The sequence below is a fragment of the Eutrigla gurnardus genome, assembly GCF_963514095.1.
Source record: "Eutrigla gurnardus genome assembly, chromosome: 23".
Taxonomy (NCBI): Eukaryota; Metazoa; Chordata; class Actinopteri; order Perciformes; family Triglidae; genus Eutrigla; species Eutrigla gurnardus.
The window spans coordinates 1647861-1671530 of NC_139934.1; the positions used below are offsets into that span (position 1 = coordinate 1647861).

At 45.0% G+C, this 23670-nt stretch overlaps 3 protein-coding genes across 7 annotated transcripts in view; 2 read left to right on the forward strand and 1 right to left on the reverse strand.

Moving 5' to 3' along the window:
- The window catches only part of LOC311008804 (uncharacterized protein), a 248110-nt gene that overhangs the window by 129470 nt on the left and 94970 nt on the right, over window positions 1-23670 (forward strand). The gene's annotated exons all lie outside the window — the stretch shown is intronic.
- Window positions 335-2759, reverse strand: LOC311008840 (tyrosine-protein kinase receptor TYRO3-like). The gene is made up of 5 exons (XM_084002761.1): window positions 2628-2759; window positions 2467-2502; window positions 1280-1519; window positions 1020-1196; window positions 335-849 (listed from the first exon to the last, which is right to left on the reverse strand). Exons 1-5 carry the CDS (start codon window positions 2656-2658, stop codon window positions 740-742), a joined length of 594 nt encoding a protein of 197 aa, XP_083858887.1. The 5' UTR covers window positions 2659-2759; the 3' UTR covers window positions 335-739.
- LOC311008833 (sialoadhesin-like) lies at window positions 21868-23574 on the forward strand. The gene is made up of 4 exons (XM_084002751.1): window positions 21868-22312; window positions 22438-22680; window positions 23130-23252; window positions 23438-23574. The coding sequence occupies exons 1-4, from the start codon at window positions 22078-22080 to the stop codon at window positions 23527-23529; spliced, it is 693 nt and encodes a 230-aa protein (XP_083858877.1). The 5' UTR covers window positions 21868-22077; the 3' UTR covers window positions 23530-23574.

Consider the following 23670-nt stretch of genomic DNA (forward strand, 5'->3'; position numbering starts at 1 on the left):
AGGCATGTCAAACTTTATTAACAATAGTAGCTTAACGAACAAAGAATTCAGTATTAACCCATCATCGTTTGGATCCTAACAGTCTTGAAGTCTTTGATCTACATAAAACTAAGATATTACAAATCCATATAATTAGGGATTCAAGCTTTTATTCTATTTTTAAATTGTATTCATAATTCAGTCTCACTGGGTTTTGAAACATCTTTTTTTAAGGGCAACGAAGACGTAGAAGTTCATCGTAATCATTTCTCGTTAACATTCAGCATTAACGTTTGGTGCTACGTTTCCGTGTCCTCGGCTTCTGTCGGCGTTTCTTGGACAGAATCGATGTTTGGCCAGCAGAGAGAATGAAAGTTCAAAGGCACTTCAGCGTTAGCTTCACTTTTAACGAGACTGTTAACTTTACGTTGTCTCATCTCTAGAGAACGGTGAGATATCAGGCAACGCTACTGAAACAAACAAACAAAGCTTTATTGAAAATATTCAGAATGACAAAGATGCGATGTAGAGAGCAGAGTGAATGCAAGTTTGAGGCACTTCAGCCTTGGCTTCACTTTTCAGAACCAAAGGTCGCCGCCAGCCGTCTATGAGTGGATAAGAAGCGGGAGATGCAGCAGAATAAATTCTCTCAGCCTGAAATACATCATGAAGCGTATCCTCCGTCATAATATAAAATATAATATATATATATATAAAATATAATGTATTATAATTAGGACACAGCTTCTGTCTCTGCAGCTCAGAAGTGATGCTCGGTGCTGACCGCCACGACGTCATCATAGTCATCAGCCGAGCTCTGCTCGCCGTCGTTGGGTGGCGCTGTTGCCACGGAGACGGGAAGGCGATTTCCTGTCAGAGGAGTTTGATAAGCAATATTAAAAGAAGGGTAAGCATGACAAATAACAGTCAACATTACATAATGTATTGATTAATTGATTGATTAATTGATTGATTAATTGATTGGTTAATTGATTGATTGATTGATTGATTGATTGATTGATTGATTGATTGATTGATACCTGTGGTTCTCTGTCGATATAAAGACACCATGAGGAGAGTGGAGATGCAGTATGGACAGAACACCACCAGGTGGCAGACCAGTCTGAACACGAGGTGGAGGGGTTCTGAGTCAGGGGGCGGGGCCGACGAAGAGGGCGGGGCTGACGAAGAGGGCGGGGCCACGGTTGCAGGTTTACCTGCAGACAGAAATCCCACCTCTTCAGGTGAATATCTGGATGAATGAACTGCTGGACTCAAAGATGACCTTTGACCTGCTCACCTGTGACCGTGACCCAGCTGGGTGGAGACTCTCCGTCACCGACGGTACACGTGTAGAGGCCCTCGTCAGACCTGGACACATGCTGGATGGTCATGTGACCTGTAGGCTCAGTCCCGATGAGGGAGCCATCCTTGTAGAAACCAGCTGGGAGGTCGGAGGTCGGGTTTGTCCTGCAGGACAGAGTGACCTCATGTCCCTCCATCACAGGGAGGACTGGACTCTGCAGGATCACCGGTCCACCTCAACACAGACCACATAAGTCCAGAGACCAGACCAGACTATGTGAGGAACCAGAGACTGTCTGTGGTCCCCCAGAGTCTAGATAGTAGCTCACATTAGTCCAGAGACCAGACCAGACCATGTGGAGGAACCAGAGACTGTCTGTGGTCCCCCAGAGGTCTAGATAGTAGCTCACATTAGTCCAGAGACCAGACCAGACTATGTGGAGGAACCAGAGACTGTCTGTGGTCCCCCAGAGTCTAGATAGTAGCTCACATTAGTCCAGAGACCAGACCAGACCATGTGGAGGAACCAGAGACTGTCTGTGGTCCCCCAGAGTCTAGATAGTAGCTCACATTAGTCCAGAGACCAGACCAGACCATGTGGAGGAACCAGAGACTGTCTGTGGTCCCCCAGAGGTCTAGATAGTAGCTCACATTAGTCCAGAGACCAGACCAGACTATGTGGAGGAACCAGAGACTGTCTGTGGTCCCCCAGAGTCTAGCTCACATTAGTCCAGAGACCAGACCAGACCATGTGGAGGAACCAGAGACTGTCTGTGGTCCCCCAGAGCTCTAGATAGTAGCTCACATTAGTCCAGAGACCAGACCAGACTATGTGGAGGAACCAGAGACTGTCTGTGGTCCCCCAGAGTCTAGATAGTAGCTCACATTAGTCCAGAGACCAGACCAGACTGTCAGACAATTTGCCACTTTTTTCTCTGAATATTGCCCCCCTCTTTCAGCTCCATTTATTTTGTTTTATTTTCTACAGTCAGCCTTATATACGCCGTCGTACGATGACAACGACTACCCCGACATCTTGTTTACAGTCTATGAAATGACACCATCTTTGATTTCCCCTTGAGGTCCCCTTTGCACTTATTCCCCCTTCCAGCCCCCCGGGGGGTGGAGATGAATCATTTTCAGGTTTGTGGACAATCAACAATGTTTTGAGCGTTTCCTGACCTCGGCCTGTGGAGCAGCTCAGCAGCGAGGCCAGAACTGAAGAGGAAGGACACAACAACAGAGCAGGCTGGTGTTTATATGCAGGATAGAAACAGGATGGTCAAACAGGATGAGCATCGTTGAATTAGATGTCGTTGCATCAAAGACACGGCGGTACTTACGGAGCAGACACAGCACCGAGGGTTCGTCCATCCTTAACACTCGTGAGATCTACGAGTCGATGAGAACGCTCCGGTGAGACCCGCCCTCTTCCTCTGTGATGGCGTTTGACAGTGTTGTGGTTTTCCTGTCCTCACACCTTCTAGAAACGAAGGTGGGCTGCATTTAAAAATCAAGTACTGAGTACAACAACAACACACACAAGTGAAGAGAAGAGCGTTGAGATGGAAAAACACAAAGACTGATGTCAGGAACCTTTAAAGGACAGTACAAAAATAAATAACTACAAACATGGTTATCTGGAAACCCATCGTTTTGTTTGACAGAACAAGAATATTTAAGCTAATTCTGGAAGAATGACGTCGTGTCTAATAAACAATCACAGTCGAAGGGAAGATGTCATCACCTACTTCAGATGTAATACCTTTATCATATTAGGTAAGTTTCATATTCACAAACAAGCTTTGTCTTTAATTGTTCTTAATTGAGAACATACTTTGTGTCGCTTACATTTTTTAAAAGTCTGACACATTTCTATTTACTTTTTTTCTATTTACTGTCTTTGTCCGGAACTCTCTCTCTCTCTCTCTCTCTCTCTCTCTCTCTCTCTCTCTCTGTCTCTCTGTCTCTCTCTCTCTCTCTCTTTTAGATAGGCCTAGTAAATTCATCTACATTGACCAACTCATTTATCTCAACAATTTAATGAACTTATTAATGAACTCACCTGAAAGGAATGTATGTGGCTGTAAATTGCATGCAGCAATGCCTTTGTCATTGGGATCTATAACATGCTATTAATAATAACATCTTTATATCTATCATGTTTTTGTTATATTTGGGTTCTGGGGAAATTGTATGACATATTTATCATAGTTAAGGTAAAATGTTGGTCTAATTCTCTGATCTAAAGACAATTATACAGGCAAAAAAACAAAAACAAAAAACACACATGAGATGTCTTCGCCGGGATGTGAACCTGCGATGCCCTCATCCGGGGGCAGGAGCGTCATTCTCCGCGGCGGGAAAACGACTTTTTTTAAAAGCAGGTACTAAAAGGGGAGGGGGTCATGGTAGACCACCGTCTTCCTCTTATACCCCGATAAACACATCGACAAAAATCACTCCCGATCTTCTAATAACGCCTCGTAGCGCGGCCACAAGTCAGAATCTGATCGGGTGGCAATTTGACGTCACGCGACGTGTAAATGTGTTTTAAAATTGGTTCGGTTTTTTTCAACTCATGAATATTTTTCCGGTTTAATTGGGAAGGAAAATCACTGCGTTTCCGGTTTGAGTGTCTTATCTCCGCTGCCTTGATGTCAGCATCTGGACGCCAGCAAAACCAGTCGAGCCCAGAGCTATCGAGCTTCTTCAACTGGGTCAGTGGAGCAGTTCGACTAATTGGTCATCTACTATTCTCACTGCATAAAATATTATTGGTGGAAATGCTTTGAAGCATTTCCAACCTATGTTATCCTAATCTTTATTTATTTATTTATTTTTAATATTATTATTCTTCCGTACGTTTTTCAGTCGCCTCTAACTTCTGCATACTTTCAGCTACAAAAACCATTCAACTATCAAAATGTTCAGCTCTTTCAGCTCTTTTATGCTCACCTTCAACTTTTTTTCTGCCTTTCATACTTTTTCATATATTCAGCCTTTTCCATATTTTTTTTTCAATGCATTCCTATGGAGATCAGCCTAAAAACCTCTTTAACATCCTCCTCTTTGAACTCCGACTAGTTTCACATACTTCCACCTACAGACTCCATTTAAACTTTAAACAATCAAGACTTTGAACTATAAAACTCTTGTTCAGTTTTTTGATATCTTTTACAGTTTTTCTATAATCACAGTTTATGTTTTATGTTTTTTCAGATCTCATCAGAGTTTATAATGGGTGTGTATTGAGTGCTTTCCAAACTCCTCCCGGCCACAAATTTACACTCTACACACGTGATATTTTCCAGTTTTGTAGACAAACTTGTCCTGTCTCTCACAATGTGCTCAAAAACTCTGTGACATTTACAGAATTTGAACTAGCAACCTCTAAGCGCGGCCACGTCGACTTCCAATTCAAATTGAGAAGCAGATTTTCACAGAAACCTGAAAGCAGGTCCATGTCTAACTCGCCCTAGCGTCCACATTTCTGACACTAGGAACAAATCAAAGTCATCAGTGTCTTCAGCAGAGTCTTGTGGCGCTAACGGTGCAAACATTTTGGCCATAGGAGTTTTGGTGTGAGCCAGGCTTTAGACAGTTACACACGCGCGTAGAGGGCCGTTGCTATGGTGACGGCACTCTGTGGCTTTGATCTTGAGAAGTGACAGCAGGTGTGCTCTGATTGGCCGACAGGAGCAGCAGACAGGAGCAGTCAGTGGGAGTTGTAGTTTTTTTTGTCAAACATCGTCTGCTCAGGCATACTTTCACCTAGAAACTCCATTTAAACTTTAAAATGTCTGTCTATCTCTCTCTGTCTCACTCAGAAGTGACAGCAGGTGCGCTCTGATTGGCCGACAGGAGCAGCCAGTGGGAGTTGTAGTTTTTCAAAGAAGACAGACAGACAGACACACACACACACACCTGACAGACAGACAGACAGACAGGACAGACAGACAGACAGACAGACAGGACAGACACGTCACAGGACCAGCTGCGGTTGATTGCTCTGCTCTGATTGGTGGGCTCCATCTGGCCCTGGTTGCTTAGCTACCAAAGCCTGCCCCCAGCAAGCCTGACTGTGATGAACGTTTTACTGTTGCTCACATGTGATAACATCATTAGGGCACTCTCCACACAACTCAACTGGGAACCGTAGGGTCGCCGGTTCGAGTCCCTGTATGGACCAAGAATGGAGAGGTGCCAGTTCACCTCCTGAGCTCTGCCGAGGTGCCGTTGAGCATCCAGCTTAATTATACTTTTGCATATATTCAGCTTTATTAATATTCTCTTCAAATATTCAGCTTTTTTAATATTTTCTTCAAATATTCAGCTTTTTTTTCCAGGTTTGCTTCAGCATTAAAGCATTTCCACGCATTTTCTGCAGGAAATGCATTTTCTAGTTATAAAAGGCATCATAATGCTAATGTTATTAACCAACAGAATGAGATTAAAACATATTATAAGTATTATTGTAATGTATTACAGACATGTCCCCCAACAACCTTTTCCATTGTACATATATATAGATATATAGATATACATATACATATATAGATATACATATATTGATATATGATATATCTGGCAGATCAAACTTCACTGATAACGACTTGCTGTGATAGAATTGGTTATAAAAAAGTTCCCTCCTTTTCCCCGTTGGTAGTGTGTAATAAACAAACCGCCCCTGAACGGAAGTGTAAAATTGTCTCATAGTTTCATTTGATAAAAAACAAAGCATGTCGTGGATATTTTCAATATGATTTAAATCAGGAAACAATCAAATAAAAAGACTAAATATCCAGTTCAACAACAAAATAGAAAATACCCCATTTCTATTTGTTGTTCTGCAATAAGGAACTACTTTTGATTGGTTCATCTCTGACTGTGATAAATGACATTCACAAAAAATATCGGCATTTATTTTTGTTATTTCAGGACTTCTGTTTGTGGAATTATAATTTTTTTTTACCTTACTGTATTCAAATGTGGCCTAATAATGTGTGCTGTGTTTACATTATATTACTGTACTAAACTGAACAACACAGACTGAAGGTTTGATCCAGATCAAAACCAAGGTTGGATTACGTGATCTGATTTCAGAATCCGTTTTTCCTTTTGAAAAACCCATTTTCAATATTTAATCCAATCAGAAATCCTAAATCCAATGGGATTCCTTCTGAAAAAGTGGGCCCTGGATGCCATTAGTCCTGCAGCACCGTGGACAAACGCCACATCAGTGAAAGTGGCAGTGAGCTGAACGCAGGTGGTGAAACATCAGAATTCAGGGTTCATTGTGATATTTACAAAGAAGAATAAAGCACCGACTGTTTGGAAGAGAGAGACAGACAAATGTTGTTCTCTGACCTCGTTGACCAAAACATAATGAAGGAGTCTCATTCTCCGCTGGTGGAAGGAGGACTAACCCCTCACCTGCTCTCCACTTTGCTTCATTTCTTACAGGAAAGATTCCTTTACGTTTAGACAAGAAGTCAGCAGCTCTACCAGTTAATGACGTGTTATGTCATGTGTTTTATAACAGCCAGGAGGTCGAGTGGGAGGTCTTGTGGTGATCGAGCCCAGCACTGAGTGACCACTCTGGTCTCCTGCGAGGCTTTTCCGAGAGGAGCCGGTGGTGCTCTGAGCAGGGACTGAAAGATTTCTGCCCAGACAGACAGCTTTAAGTTGCTGTGATCTCTGTAGCAGTCATAGTCCTGTCATTATCGTTGACCTCGTATGTGAGCATTTAATAATGATTCATTATTAGTATAATAAGTATATGTTATCCGTTCAGATGTGTCCAGATGTGTGATTAATGAACAAAAGGCCCATTCGTGTGAGGCTGTATGACTGCATGGTCCGGATTACCTGAAAGCCTATAGGAGGAGCTCTAAAACACTGTTCATAAACGCTCCGACAGCGTCTGACGCTCACGTTTTGAAAAGCCTCGCAGGAGACCAGAGTGGTCACTCATGCTGGGCTAGATCACCACAAGACCTCCCGCTCGACCTCCTGGCTGTTCTAAAATCTGAATATTCAGATAAAGACATTGTAATCGGTCTACGGAGCAGATCAAGTGTTCACGCTGCATAACACGGCGCCTTCCGGGTCAATAAAAAAGACGTGAAGGCAAAATCTGGAATGAGAAATGGCACTATTTCATCCCCGAATCCCATTCATGAACACAATATCTAATATCAGTTAACGAGTCGTTTTCCGTTTCTCGTTTTCCGATTTTAAAACGAATAACGGGATACGAGTCATTTCCGTGTTTCGTTCTTTTATTTTGAAGCGTAAAACGGGAAACGACTCGTTATCCGTTTTCCGGGTGTCGACTTCAACACGAAAGTCTGATGGCCGCAGCGTTCACGGACCCATCTCCCCAACAGAAGGTACGCTACTGCTAGGGCTCGTGCCACCACTCACGAGTCACATGACGTTAAATGAACACAAGCTAGTCCTACTTTCTGCTGTGTTTTAGACAGTTACACACACACACACACACACACACACACAGATACACACACACACACACACACACAGATACACACACACACACACACAGATACACACACATACACACACACACACACACACACACACGCACACACACACATACACACACACACACACACACACACACACACACACACACACACAGTGATGGATAGTCATGTTGAAGACATTTATTGTAACTTTTCTCTGAGTTTTGTCGACATAAGAATGACTCGACCCACAAGAATCTGCGTGATGAGCAGCTACAAACAGAATCTCACATCAGAAACATTCAGAAAGGAACTGATTCACAACTGAAAGTGAAACTTAAATAGGATCGACAGATTCACTGACTTTAGACGGTAAAAGTCGGGGGATTTCAAAAAGTGGGCGGTATATTGTGACTCCTCCATAAATGATTGCACATACACTTGCATATTTATGCACATTTGTCTCTGAATGACAAGGATTTAGAATTAAAACACGTTAAAAGAGTTCTATCTATAACCGGCGTGGAGAGTTTGTGTGCCGTCATGTGACTGCCTGGCTGCGTTTGATTGGTGAAACGGAGTCAGTGAGAGTCTTGAAAGAAGACTCAGACAGAAATAAAGAGATGGCACAGTGTGACGTTAACCTCACCATGGAGCCTAATACGCCACCCAGCTGCAACAATAACCTGATGAACAAACATGTTAAACATCATTAACTTCATTAGGATAATAATGTCAGTTAGAACCTGAGGGGATGAACAGTTGTTTGTAATTGTTTCATCACTAATTTCTGGTTCCTCTTCAGACTCAGTGGCTGTAAGCTCTCAGAGAGAAGCTGTGAAGGTCTGTCCTCAGTTCTCAGCTCCCAGTCCTCCAGTCTAAGAGACCTGGACCTGAGTACCAACGACCTGCAGGATTCAGGAGTGAAGCTGCTGTCTGCTGGTCTGGAGAGTCCACACTGTCGACTGGAAACTCTCAGGTCAGATTCAACTACTTTGAGAAGTTTACCTATGAAGCTTTCAATGATGTGTTTACATGCACCAAATATTCAGTTATTTATATTCACGTATTCCTAAAAAGACACGTTTGCTACTAATCTGTTAACATGGTGATGAAATACTGTTTCTGCTGCTAACGACTTGCCAGCAAAAGAACAAAACCAAACCTCTTGTTTCTCTTTTCCCTGCCGTTCCATGTTTTAATAGTTTTATAAATCCACCTGGTGTTTATAAATGCTGTTGCAAACGTCAGTCTACGTTTGTGAACGTCACTCCATGAACATGTGAGCCTGAACTCCAACACCAGACTGTCTCTGCTGTCAAGGTGGAGCCAGTTTGAACCACTTTCTATACAGTTGAGTTTATTGAGTTTTATATGAAATGAACTAATATTCTTGTCACGGTGGCTGAAGCAGCAGGGAGGACCCACATGCAGACTCAAAGCTATGCAGATGCAATGAAGACATATTATTCATGGAAACACCCCCTAGTGGCCAGCAGAGAGAATGCAGCTTTAAGGACCTTCAGGCTTGACTTCACTTCTCTGAACCAGAGGTTGATGCCTGATTGGAATATCAACTCTGACAACTGAACATGAACCAAGCAGACATTTTGATGCTGCTGACAGTTTTAATTCAAAGTTTAAAGCTTCTAACTCGTCTGCACGGCGGAGACAAAACACCATTTTAACACCAACATGTGCACACACATTTATGATGACAATGACTGTAAAAGGCTCTATAGCAAGGGTCACTAAGAGGTGGAGCTTGGCCCAGATCCAGACCCAGACCCCGTCCTATCAGGACCCAGACCCATAACTGATAGATCATTGAGAATTATGAAATGATGACGGAGCGTTTCCATTTTACTGCTGCAGCGTTAGCATCACTACACTGGTTCAGATGGTTGGAGGCTAAATCATCTCACTGGTTGCTACTCACAAACACTAAATTACCCAGTAATGCAACGGGGTGAAACGTTAACTCTGAACTTAATCAAATCTGTGCAAACTGGAGTTTCTGTGAGTGACGTTTCTATGGTGACAACTAAGGAGACTCACTGACAGCTGACAGATGGATCAGAGAGTGGAGGTGATAAACGTCAGTCAGGTGGGTGAGATCTAGAGCCGATAGATAAGTTCACACGGCTGCTCTCAAAGAGGAACGCTGACAGTGAGAACAGAGCTTTCTAATATTAGCCTGGCAACTAATAATAGCTGCCAAACCCTAGCTTCATATGCTAATGCTAGCCAGATAATGCTAGCTTCCTATATATTCCTAATGTTGCCATACTAATCATAGAAAGCCAGTGTTAGCTGGCTAGCATGGTAGCTAACAATGAAAATAAACTTATTAGCAAGACTGAACTAGTCTGGTGTTTGTCCTGCTGTCTTTCACAAGGCTTGATCTTGAGGTTTTTTCTAAGTGTTGCGTTGGCGTGACATTTCCTCTGCTCCTTGTTGCTGCTGCCACTGAGCAACCACAGCAACATGACGAAGAAGCACAACCCCATTGGTCTTCCTGTGTGCATTTGACCTGCTGATTGGCTCACAAGTAGAACCTTAGAGAACCAAGGTGGTTTGACTTTGGAAATAGAACCTTTTAGTTTCCTAAATAAAACACCTCACATAATGTTACTACGTTGTCATACAATAAGAATATGTGAATAACTTCATTATGATAATAATGTCAGTTAGAACCTGAGGTGATGAACAGTTGTTTGTAATTGTTTCATCACTAATTTCTGGTTCCTCTTCAGACTCAGTGGCTGTAACCTCTCAGAGAGAAGCTGTGAAGGTCTGTCCTCAGTTCTCAGCTCCCAGTCCTCCAGTCTAAGAGACCTGGACCTGAGTACCAACGACCTGCAGGATTCAGGAGTGAAGCTGCTGTCTGCTGGCCTGGAGAGTCCACACTGTCGACTGGAAACTCTCAGGTCAGATTCAACTACTTTGAGAAGTTTACCTATGAAGCTTTCAATGATGTGTTTACATGCACCAAATATTCAGTTATTTATATTCACGTATTCCTAAAAAGACAGTGTTTCCATTTTACTGCTGCAGCGTTAGCATCACTACACTGGTTCAGATGGTTGGAGGCTAAATCATCTCACTGGTTGCTACTCACAAACACTAAATTACCCAGTAATGCAACGGGGTGAAACGTTAACTCTGAACTTAATCAAATCTGTGCAAACTGGAGTTTCTGTGAGTGACGTTTCTATGGTGACAACTGAGGAGACTCACTGACAGCTGACAGATGGATCAGAGAGTGGAGGTGATAAACGTCAGTCAGGTCGGTGAGATCTAGAGCCGATAGATAAGTTCACACGGCTGCTCTCAAAGAGGAACGCTGACAGTGAGAACAGAGCTTTGAATCAAGACAGACTCTTTTCTTCCAACTGCCAGTTGAACACCTGAATGCCTCATATGTTCTGAGACTCTTAAGAAGCACATTTTCAAAGCTGTGTTTTGTATTTTACTGTTATTATCAGAGTACTTGTTATTCATAATTCCTCCAGTTCAATATGAAAACTATAAACATTGTTGAAATGTTATTGAATTCCAGCCTTTTTTCTTTGCTAGATGGTTTAAAATCAATACCTGGGCCCTCATTTATAAAGCTTGCGTACGCACAAAACGGGGCTGGAAACGTGCGTACGCCACTTTCCACGCAAATGTTGTGATGTATAAAAACCAAACTTGAGGGGAAAGTGTGCGTACCCGTAAGCAAACTCTGAGGCATGCGTACCGGTACGCACATTCTGGAGACTGGAAGGGAACCAGCAGTAAACCTGAGAAGAACTATATATTTTTGATGACTCGCACACATTTAATTACACTCCATATCATACGTTAGATCTGCGTTATCATGATGAACTCCAGCAATGTTTTTGACGCTTTTAATGAGTGATCGTTTTTTTTTCATATTAACACCTTCTTTTAAAATCTGACTTGTATCTTAAATCAAAATCATTTTGAAATATTGAATCAGCGCTGTCACCGCAGGAGGAGGAGACGGCCCAAATGCATGTAATACAATATAAATACCTTCCATTAGATCCCTGTAGAACACAGCAGGAATAACTAGATATTCTCCTTATTTATATATATCATCAACACACATACATACAGCCATTAAGCCATCGTATAATTGTTACACTTATCCTCGTCTTTAAACCACCAGAGCGCAGAGGAAATGCACTATAATCGTGCGCGCTCAGTCGTGGAGCGTGGAGAGCGCAACTTTACCAAACTTCAGGAGGCAGACTCCAACCGGCAAAGGTGGTAGAGTCCCCAGCATGATGAGCCTCGGCCCCCTGCCCGACTGGAGGGGTATCAACAGGGCGCAAGAATCCGTGAGGATGTTATGCGTTTGTAATATAAGGAAGACAACAATCAATGTTCATTGTAAACTTATTATTTTATTAATCACAGTGCGCGTTTGCCGTAGCTCATCTGCAACGTTGTTGATGGCGGTGATTGTGTCTCGCTGAAGTTGCAGGACGGCATCAGTGAGCACCGACCGCTTGATGTGCCATTCCTCCTCACATCACCCTCCTCACCGTCACCCTCCTCACATCACCCTCCTCACATCACCCTCCTCACATCACCCTCCTCACCGTCACCCTCCTCACATCACCCTCCTCACGTCACCCTCCTCACCGTCACCCTCCTCACATCACCCTCCTCACATCACCCTCCTCACCGTCACCCTCCTCACATCACCCTCCTCACATCACCCTCCTCACCGTCACCCTCCTCACCGTCACCCTCCTCACATCACCCTCCTCACATCACCCTCCTCACCGTCACCCTCCTCACCGTCACCCTCCTCACATCACCCTCCTCACATCACCCTCCTCACATCACCCTCCTCACATCACCCTCCTCACATCACCCTCCTCACATCACCCTCCTCACCGTCACCCTCCTCACATCACCCTCCTCACGTCACCCTCCTCACATCACCCTCCTCACCGTCACCCTCCTCACATCACCCTCCTCACCGTCACCCTCCTCACCGTCACCCTCCTCACATCACCCTCCTCACGTCACCCTCCTCACCGTCACCCTCCTCACATCACCCTCCTCACATCACCCTCCTCACATCACCCTCCTCACATCACCCTCCTCACCGTCACCCTCCTCACATCACCCTCCTCACATCACCCTCCTCACATCACCCTCCTCACCGTCACCCTCCTCACCGTCACCCTCCTCACATCACCCTCCTCACATCACCCTCCTCACATCACCCTCCTCACATCACCCTCCTCACGTCACCCTCCTCACCGTCACCCTCCTCACATCACCCTCCTCACCGTCACCCTCCTCACATCACCCTCCTCACGTCACCCTCCTCACATCACCCTCCTCACGTCACCCTCCTCACATCACCCTCCTCACCGTCACCCTCCTCACCGTCACCCTCCTCACATCACCCTCCTCACATCACCCTCCTCACATCACCCTCCTCACATCACCCTCCTCACATCACCCTCCTCACCGTCACCCTCCTCTACACCACACGCTGCAGACTCTGGAAGGACAGAAACCATTTAACGTTTTGTTTTATATACAATAAAAGTTTAAAATCTGTTCACCCTTATCCCTCTGGTCTCACGTCTGTTTCTCCCTCCTTTTCGGACACAATCCCCGTCAAAGTCACATCAAAATCAAACTTCCTCAAATACTCTAGCAATACATTAAATCCATGTTAGGAGCAGAAAGATGTCATTTACCTTCAGATCACCGTCCGCTCCGTCCAGCTGACGCCGTTGACTGCAGCAGCAATGTGTTGCCTTCGCACTGCGTCTTTTTATTCGTGATCCCGCTGCTGTGGCCACTAAATTAAATTATTGTCCGGGCCTCCACCTCCCCAACAAGTGTCTCTTTCTCCGTTTCTGAAAAGTTACGTTTCTTTGCTTTTTCCTGACCTGTCGCCGTGATTCACCACACGGAAACGATTGCATGCCGGCTCATTAACATAGTAAAATGTGGGCGTGTACAGGGCGGGACTCAGGTACGCACACTTGTAGGTGATCCTGTGATTTATAAAGGGAACATTGCGTACAGCTTGCGTGCGCACAGTTTTATAAATCAGATTTTTGTTTGGCGCACGCAAACTTTGGCTTTTTGGCGTACGTACACTTTTAGTTAGGATCCTACGCACAGTTTTATAAATGAGGGCCCAGATCTTTGTTGGCACACCAGGTCTGAAGACAGACCACATAGACTGTTTCTACTGTTGTTCTTCTCTTTCTAACAAATGGTTTCTCCCTCACACCCCTTCTGTCATGTCTCCAAGACATCAAAGCCTGGAAGGCCTTGAACTGTTTTTAAAACTAAATTTGAACCAAAATAAAACAGAAGTGATGGTTTGGCCCCAGCAGCTTTCGTGAACCCTCGCCCATTGACTTGGGCCCTTTGACAGATTATGGAAAGCCAACAGTCACAAGCTTGGGTTTTAAAATGGACAGTGATTTTAAATTGGATCGGCAAATTAGTTCAGTATTGAAGTCCAGCTTCTTTCAGATCAGGCAGCTGGCAAAGGTGAAGCCTTTCGTTGCACAAAAGCACTTTGAGACAGTAATCCAGGCCTTCATAACATCTGGGCTGGATTACTGTAATGCACTTTATTGTGGAGCCAGCCAGTCCTCCCTCGCACGTCTCCAGCTGGTGCAAAATGCAGCCGCTCGCCTCCTAACTGGAGCGCGTAAGAGGGAGCACATAACTCCAGTCCTGGCCTCCCTCCACTGGCTGCCTGTGCATTTTAGAGTCCATTTTAAGATTCTTTTATTTGTTTTTAAGTCTTTAAATGGTCTCGCCCCCCCTTACCTCTCTGAGCTCCTTCAACCCTACCCTCCTGCTCGGTGCCTCAGGTCAGCTGACCTGCTGCTCCTGGAGGTACCGAGGTCCAAAAGGAAGCTCAGAGGGGACAGAGCTTTCTCCACTGCTGCCCCAAAACTCTGGAACGAGCTACCATTGCACATTAGACAAGCCTCCTCACTGTCCATTTTTAAAACCAGTCTTAAAACCCATTTTTACTCCCTGGCTTTCAACTCCACATGAGACTTTACTCCTGTTTTAGTGTGTTTATGGCCCTGCTTTGATTTACTGTTTTATTGTTTCTAATTGCTTTTAAAAACAATGAAACACCTGTTTTACTGTCTGTTTTATTTATTTGAGTGTTTTCATTGTTTTATGTCTCTGTACAGCACTCTGTTTTCAACTACGGTTGTTTTAAAGTGCTATATAAATAAAGTTGAGTTGAGTTCTAACGCTTCAATTTCTCTCTCAATCATTTCAGCTCGTCTCTTGTCTTTCTTTTAACGTCCTCCTCTGTCCGTCTCTGTCCATCACTCAGCCACGCTTATCCCACCCAGAACAACATCAACACAACAAAAGACAAATATCACTTCTTCTCATTTTAAAAAGTGGACAAATGGACATAAGTCTATGTAAAGTCCCCAGAAGTGACAGTAGTGTGTGTCTTCAGTCTGTCAGGTTGTCTCATCACAGAGGACGGCTGTTCTTCTCTGGCCTCAGCTCTGGACTCCAACCCCTCCTATCTGAGACAGCTGGACCTGAGCTACAATCATCCAGGAGACTCAGGAGTCAAGCTGCTGTCTGCTGGACTGGAGGGTCCACATTGGAGACTGGACACTCTCAGGTGAGGACAGGTGGACAGACATCAGACTGGACACTCTCAGGTGAGGACAGATGGACAGACATCAGACTGGACTTTCAGGTGAGGACAGATGGAAAGACATCAGACTGGACTCTCTCAGGTGAGGACAGGTGGACAGACATCAGACTGGACACTCTCAGGTGAGGACAGATGGACAGACATCAGACTGGACACTCTCAGGTGAGGACAGATGGAAAGACATCAGACTGGACTCTCTCAGGTGAGGACAGGTGGACAGACATCAGACTGGACACTCTCAGGTGAGGACAGGTGGACAGACATCAGACTGGACTCTCTCAGGTGAGGACAGATGGACAGACATCAGACTGGACTCTCAGGTGAGGACAGATGGACAGACATCAGACTGGAGACTCAGGTGAGGACAGATGGACAGACATCAGACTGGAGACTCTCAGGTGAGGACAGATGGACAGACATCAGACTGGACACTCTCAGGTGAGGACAGGTGGACAGACATCAGAATGGACACTCTCAGGTGAGGACAGATGGACAGACATCAGACTGGACACTCTCAGGTGAGGACAGATGGACAGACATCAGACTGGACTCTCAGGTGAGGACAGATGGACAGACATCAGACTGGACACTCAGGTGAGGACAGATGGACAGACATCAGACTGGACTCTCAGGTGAGGACAAATGGACAGACATCAGACTGGACACTCTCAGGTGAGGACAGATGGACAGACATCAGACTGGACACTGTCATGTGAGGACAGATGGACAGACATCAGACTGGACTCTCAGGTGAGGACAGATGGACAACAGTCTCTGACTGAGGAGCTGGGCTTCATGTTTCCTGGTGTTTGCATGTCTTCCTGCAGGGTGGACCATGGGGGACAGCAGAGACTGAGACCTGGTCTGATGAAGTGTGAGTATGTCTTCAGTAACTCAGCTGCTCCAGATTTGAACGTGTTCATGACTGAAATCCGATTCTAATCAGGACGTAGCGTTTGTTTCTTCGTGGCTGTAAAGATGTCGTGTTGTGTTCACACCAAACGCCACATTTTCACCTTCAATTCCACACAAAGTCAACGCAGAGACGCAAACGGACGCCAATTCCTGCCGGACGGCAACGGAGGCGAATACCCAACATTCCCGTTGTTGTGGTGTTTGTGTGAGTTTAAATATTTGAAGTGAAGAGAGAAGTTCCTGAGACTCTGTGTCTCTAAAGCGTCTCAGCGTTGAGATGGTCCTCCTGTCGTCCTGACGTCCCTGAATCCTAAATGGAGGACCCAGATGTTGTCTCCTGGGTCTGTGGTCCCCTAGAGGTCTAGATAGTAGCTCACATGAGTCCAGAGACCAGACCAGACTATGTGGAGGAACCAGAGACTGTCTGTGGTCCCCAGAGGTCTAGATAGTAGACCACATTAGTCCAGAGACCAGACCAGACTATGTGGAGGAACCAGAGACTGTCTGTGGTCCCCCAGAGGTCTAGATAGTAGCTCACATTAGTCCAGAGACCAGACCAGACTGTGTGGAGGAACCAGAGACTGTCTGTGGTCCCCCAAAGGTCTAGATAGTAGCTCACATTAGTCCAGAGACCAGACTATGTGGAGGAACCAGAGACTGTCTGTGGTTCCCTAGAGGTCTAGATAGTAGCTCACATTAGTCCAGAGACCAGACCAGACTATGTGGAGGAACCAGAGACTGTCTGTGGTCCCCCAGAGGTCTAGATAGTAGCTCACATTAGTCCAGAGACCAGACCAGACTATGTGGAGGAACCAGAGACTGTCTGTGGTCCCCCAGAGGTCTAGATAGTAGCTCACATTAGTCCAGAGACCAGACTATGTGGAGGAACCAGAGACTGTCTGTGATCCCCCAGAGGTCTAGATAGTAGCCCACATTAGTCCAGAGACCAGACCAGACTATGTGGAGGAACCAGAGACTGTCTGTGATCCCCCAGAGGTCTAGATAGTAGCCCACATTAGTCCAGAGACCAGACCAGACTGTGTGGAGGAACCAGAGACTGTCTGTGGTCCCCCAGAGGTCTAGATAGTAGCTCACATTAGTCCAAAGACCAGACCAGACTGTGTGGAGGAACCAGAGACTGTCTGTGGTCCCCCAGAGGTCTAGATAGTAGACCACATGAGTCCAGAGACCAGACCAGACTATGTGAAGGAACCAGAGACTGTCTGTGGTCCCCCAGAGGTCTAGATAGTAGCTCACATTAGTCCAGAGACCAGACTATGTGGAGGAACCAGAGACTGTCTGTGGTCCCCCAGAGGTCTAGATAGTAGACCACATTAGTCCAGAGACCAGACCAGACTGTGTGGAGGAACCAGAGACTGTCTGTGGTCCCCCAGAGGTCTAGATAGTAGCTCACATTAGTCCAGAGACCAGACCAGACTATGTGGAGGAACCAGAGACTGTCTGTGGTCCCCCAGAGGTCTAGATAGTAGACCACATTAGTCCAGAGACCAGACCAGACTGTGTGGAGGAACCAGAGACTGTCTGTGGTCCCCCAGAGGTCTAGATAGTAGCTCACATTAGTCCAGAGACCAGACCACAGGTTGGTCTGGTTTCAATCTTTAGTAATTTAAGGCCAAACTGTGATATTTTTAGGACCAACGATGTCATTTTGTGGTGTTTTTGTTTAGTCTGTTGATCGTCAGTGATCCAGAACAGACAGGTTCGTTCTCACTGATCCAACTTTCCTAACGGCTCTACATATATTACACTAATTATACACATATATAGAAACCTGTTCTCCAGGCAGGACCACACGGCCTCCCACAAAGAACACCCCCACTCCACATGGCTGACTGGTCCACACCCACACACACACACACACACACACACACACACACACACACACACACACACACACACACACACACACACACTTGTATAGTATTTAGTGAGATAGGCCACTTGGACTTAGTGTATGTTTCTTTGTTTATTGTTAATAAACCCCTTATGAACATACTGCTGTGTTTATTAATGTTGTATAAGAATGAATGATATCAACCTCTTCTCTGTGAAGAATTCACTAATCCTTCAACTGTTTGTACTCATATTCTAATAGTTATTAATTATTGGCATTTGAGTACAAACTCCTTTATATTGAGACTGAGTATTGATATTAATAATGATCTATTAATAACTGAATCTGCTCCTGCTAGTTCCCCAACACTGTGTTTTTCTCTGTGATCCAACAAAACACACACCACTACACACCGGTGTCTATTTATCAATGAAATGTATGACGTGACCATCACCATCAAGTTACCGCCCCCTTGTGATGTCATATACTAATACCCAAAGTATATTTATTAAGCTTTAAAACACAAACAAAAAACACCCAACTGTCTCCAACAATAACCTTTAGCTGCATTGTGTTTGTTCTCTCCATCAGATGTCTGTGAACTGGAACTGGACACAAACACAGTCAGCAGAAACCTCAAACTGGACGACAACAACAGGAAGGTGACACGTGTGTACGACGACCAGTCATATCCAGATCATCCAGACAGATTTGTCTCATGGCCTCAGCTGCTGTGTAGAGACGGTCTGACTGGTCGCTGTTACTGGGAGGTCCAGTGGAGAGGAAGGGTTGATATATCAGTGAGTTACAGAGGAATCAAGAGGAGAGGAGACGACTCTGGGTTTGGATGTAATGATCAGTCCTGGAGTCTGGGTTGTTATGATGGTGGTGATTACTCTGTCTGTCACAATAACAAGCGAACAGACATCTCCTCCCCCCCCTCTGGTGTGGTAGCAGTGTACTTGGACTGTCCTGCTGGCACTCTGACCTTCTACAAAGTCTCCTCTAACAAACTGATCCACCTCCACACCTTCAACACCACATTCACTGAACCTCTTTATCCTGGGTTTACAGTCTGGCCTGGATCAGTGTCTCTGTGTCTCTGAAACTGTTCACAACAAACACAAAGCGGTGTGATTACATTCAGAGTCGATGCAAAGATGTGAATGAAAACATAGCAGTTTGTAATCCGTCAGGTTCATTCCTCCTTGTACTTGTTGTAAATGTATTCATGCTTGTGTAAATGTACTTAAATGAATGGAGTATATCGGGATGGCTTTGTCTTTAGACTGAACCTTGTCGTGTTGAGGAACATGCATTAGTGACTGGAGCAACTAGTTGCTGTCCAGTGAAAACCATCAACATGAAACACAGAGCACACACAGATTAGAATAGAAAACATCATGTATTTAACATATTACAAATAAAAAAACATATTAAACTGTTTCTTCATTGTTGGAGAAGATGCTCCTGCTAAATCCACTGAGGAATTATAAACTATGATGATGCTGCAGCTGTGATTTTCCATTCATCAACGCTTTATAACGCTTGCTCTTGGGTGATGTTGGGAGATACACAGACCAGCTGAGGAAGACGGCTGCACGATGCATGTGAACGTGTCTGGGTATTGTTACCACCTGGCTCTAAGGTGGCAACAAGGAGGGAGGCGACACACAGATAAAGCACCAAAAAGGTACTTTTATTTGACAAAAGTAAATGAACTTATTTAGAAATGAATGTGGTGTGTAGGTAAGAAAAGGAGTCAGTCATGTCAGCAGTGTGTGGATGTGTGGACAATATGGTGAGATGTGTGCTGTATAGTGCCACAAACCAAACAAAGGAAGGAACAATCAAGGGTCTGGAGCCAGCTGAGAGAGAGAGAGGCTATGCAGAGGGCCGACTTCTATGCCCTCTGGAGAGCCCAGCCCACATGGGCAGGTATAATCACGAGCCTCGACCCAAAAAGGGAATACTGTAGTGATCAATAAAAACCACGAGGCTGCTTGGGCAAGAAGTGCCGAGCGATTAAATACAGAAGTACCTTTAAGAGTAACATGTTCTAATATAATACTGACAACAACTTCACGGACGTGAGGATAGTGTAGAGGTAACGTGCCGGCTTTGCATGCAGCCGGCCACGGTTCAATTCCTGACTATGGAAGTTTGAGAAACTTCTTTCTTTGGCCGGACCTCTCTCTCTCTCTCTCTCTCTCTCTCTCTCTCTCTGTCTCTCTCTCTCTCTTTTAGATAGGCCTAGTAAATTCATCTACATTGATCAACACATTTATCTCAACAATTTAATGAACACATTCAATGAACTTATTAATGAACTCACCTGAAAGGAATGTATGAGGCTGTAAATTGCATGCAGCAATGCCTTTGTCATTGGGATCTATAACATGCTATTAATAATAACATCTTTATGCCTATCATGTTTGGGTTCTATTATTATATTTGGGTTCTGGGGGAATTGTATGACATATTTATCATAGTTAAGGTAAAATGTTGGTCTAATTCTCTGATCTAAAGACAATTATACAGGCAAAAAACACACGTGATGTCATCACCGGGATGTGAACCTGGGATGCCCACGTTCGGGGGCAGGAGCATCACCACTCACCCAACTGGGGGCTTTTAATAATTATATGGCCAGTCGGTCTTAAACAAAATAAACGATTTATTCATATTTTTTTAGTTGCAAGCGTGTATTTTTAGACGCTTGATGAAAATATAGTCTGTTTGTACTTCATATATGTAATTTTGGTCATTTTTGGTCTTTCACGTGATGAAATCACGAGGACTAGGCTTGGCGGAACCTTCTGCTGGTCCAGTTGTTTCCGACAGACGGACTTCTCTGAAACCCCCGCTAAAGTAAGCCTGATGGTTAGCCTGCCCCGGAGCAGGCTAGTTTGGTGGGATAAATTCCCATGGTTACTTAGCGGAGAGTGCCTCAAGTCACGTTGATGGAACGCAACTCTCGCTAAAGGTAGCGAGGTTTATCCAAATTAGCCCGGCTTTGCACTTAGCTAGTTTGATGGAATACCCCTCTGGTTTGTTCTGTTGTTTTTTGTTTTGTTTGATTTAGTTTTTTGTTGTAAGGCTTCTTTGAGCACCCGGAAAAGCACTTTATAAAACGTTTTTATTTTATAATATATATATTTATATAATTATTATTATTATTACGTGTTTAATCAAGGTTCATGAACTGAGATGCATTGAAAATAAATTGAATTATAAATGTAAAAAAAACTTTTTTAACTGAAACTCTGCTTTCCACCAGCAGGTGGCGGTAAAACGCCACCAGGATCCAAGTGAAGCCAGGGTCGGCCATCACTGTATGGGGGTTGGGGTGGACCAGGTTGGGGGTGTGGGAGCGGCGTGGGACGCGGCTTGGGGGCTGGTCTAGGCGTGGTCCTATTTAAGTCTCGCTCCCTTCTTTTTAGAACTAACAGATTCGAACCGCAGCCGCCCGCAGCGGTCCACCCCGCAGCTCCTCCACCCCCGTCAGCCGCCCGCCGGCCGGCCGCATGTCGCCTCGCCCCGCTCCGCTTTCATGGAGGACGTGGGGAGCCGCCATGTTGTTTCTGAGCCTCGTGGTTGCCTCCGAGGGGGGGGGGACACAACCAGGTCGACATCAGTCAAGAGGACAATGTCAAAGTCATAGAAATGGAAACTGGCTAACTGATATCTGGCTAGTTAGTGAGCTAGCTAGCTAGCTCGTCCCTCTCCAGAACGGAGGGGAGTGAGTCAGCTCATTTTCTGCCACTGTAGCACTTAGGCATGGTGGAATTACCAAGCTAATGAGCCGGCTGTGCGCTAGTTAGCTTAACATGTCTCTGAGTTGCAGCGGTAACGCCAGCTTTCGCGGGTGGAAGGTCATCCGGTCAATGACCCCCACCCGCGACCTCACAGCCAGGACCAAGATGTCCGCCTGTGGGGCGGGATGGGGGACACCGACGTCCGCTGGCTGCCAACTCGGGTCGGCCAAGCAGACGGACAACGCCATCTACTGGTGTGAGTCTCCGGCGAGGCAGCGGAGCAACTCCATCAACATCACAGTGCACAGTAGGAGCAACTAGAGATTTACATGATCCTTCCTCTTTTCTGGACTCTTCAAAGATGGATGTTTTGGAATTCTTTTTTTAATTGCATTATATTTCTCCTTCATACACACTTCCACGTGTCTCCAGGTACGCCGGTGATCCTGCAGACTCCAGTCCTCCCTGTGATGGAGGGTCATGAGGTCAAGCTGGCCTGTAAGACTAACAGGTCCTCCAGCCTCCCAGCTGATTTCTATAAAGATGGCTCCTTGGTCAGTGCTGAGCCTACAGGTCACATGACCATCCACCAGGTTTCCAAGTCTGACGAAGGCCTCTACACGTGTACCGTCGGTGGCGGCGGCGAATCTCCACCCAGCTGGCTGTTTGTCACAGGTGAGGAAGTGCTGAGTCAGCAGCTACGTTTCTAATTCCTTCATGAATATCGGAGCGTTCGGCGACTGTTTAAACCACTTTCAAGCAATAATATCATGACATCCATCGATCGGAGCTGGAGAAGGTCGAGAGCTAATCTTTACAACCATCAAATCAAATTCCTCTCAACGTAATGAATGAAAAAGTTACCTTCCTTATCGTACCAAAAAAAGCACCAAAAAGCAGAGGTTAGGAGCCGAACTTGGCGTAAACCTCCGGTTCTGCGAAGTGAAGCCAAATACCGAAGTGCCTTAAGCTTGCATTCTCTCTGCTAGCCATCAGGGGGCGACTCCTCTGGCTATATATATATACAGTATATATACAGTATATATATATATATATATATATATATATATATATATATATATATATATATATATATATATATGTGTGTTTTTTCATTTTTCTAGAACTTCGGAGCGTGGCCCACTCCTCCATGTCTGTGGTGAGAGTGATGTGCCACCTGGTGGTCTTCTGCCCGTACTGCATCTCCACCGTCCTCTTGGTGAGAATGTATCGCCACAGGCCCGCAGGTAACACCGACCTTCTGATGAGTCTGCAGCGGAGAAATAAGAAATAATGGGAGTAGAATAAATCAACATCATCAGCAGGCCAATCTTTGTGTTGTCATAGCAACCATAGTAGTTATTTGAATAAATCAATCGGTCAATGTCTGACATCACAACGTGCTTCAATTTGATCAAATTCACTCGGGCAGGAAGGAAGCGGCACGTTTCCATGGCGACGCCTCCACCCGGCGAGGATGATGAGGAACCGTACGATGACATCACCACCGAGCATCATTTCTGAACTTGTTTGTTTTGTTTTGATTTATTTGTACATGTGTTGTTTTAGTGCTTTTCTGTTATTTTATTTTGTCAATAAAGTAAGAAAAGAAAAGTGAACCTGGTCCGTCTGAATAGTTTAACTAATAATTTAGTAATTGCTTTT

Bases quoted from the DNA above. Each gene is read 5' to 3' on its own strand.
- LOC311008840 (XM_084002761.1), bottom strand. From the start codon at position 2,658: ATGGACGAACCCTCGGTGCTGTGTCTGCTCC. The intron at 1,197-1,279 runs GTGAGCAGGTCA...TTCTGTCTGCAG, and splicing joins CAGCTGGGTCACGGTCACAG to GTAAACCTGCAACCGTGGCC. The intron at 850-1,019 runs GTATCAATCAAT...CTCCTCTGACAG, and splicing joins ATATCGACAGAGAACCACAG to GAAATCGCCTTCCCGTCTCC.
- LOC311008833 (XM_084002751.1), top strand. From the start codon at position 22,078: ATGTCTCTGAGTTGCAGCGGTAACGCCAGCTTTCGCGGGTGGAAGGTC. The intron at 22,313-22,437 runs GTAGGAGCAACT...ACGTGTCTCCAG, and splicing joins CATCAACATCACAGTGCACA to GTACGCCGGTGATCCTGCAG. The intron at 22,681-23,129 runs GTGAGGAAGTGC...TCATTTTTCTAG, and splicing joins CAGCTGGCTGTTTGTCACAG to AACTTCGGAGCGTGGCCCAC.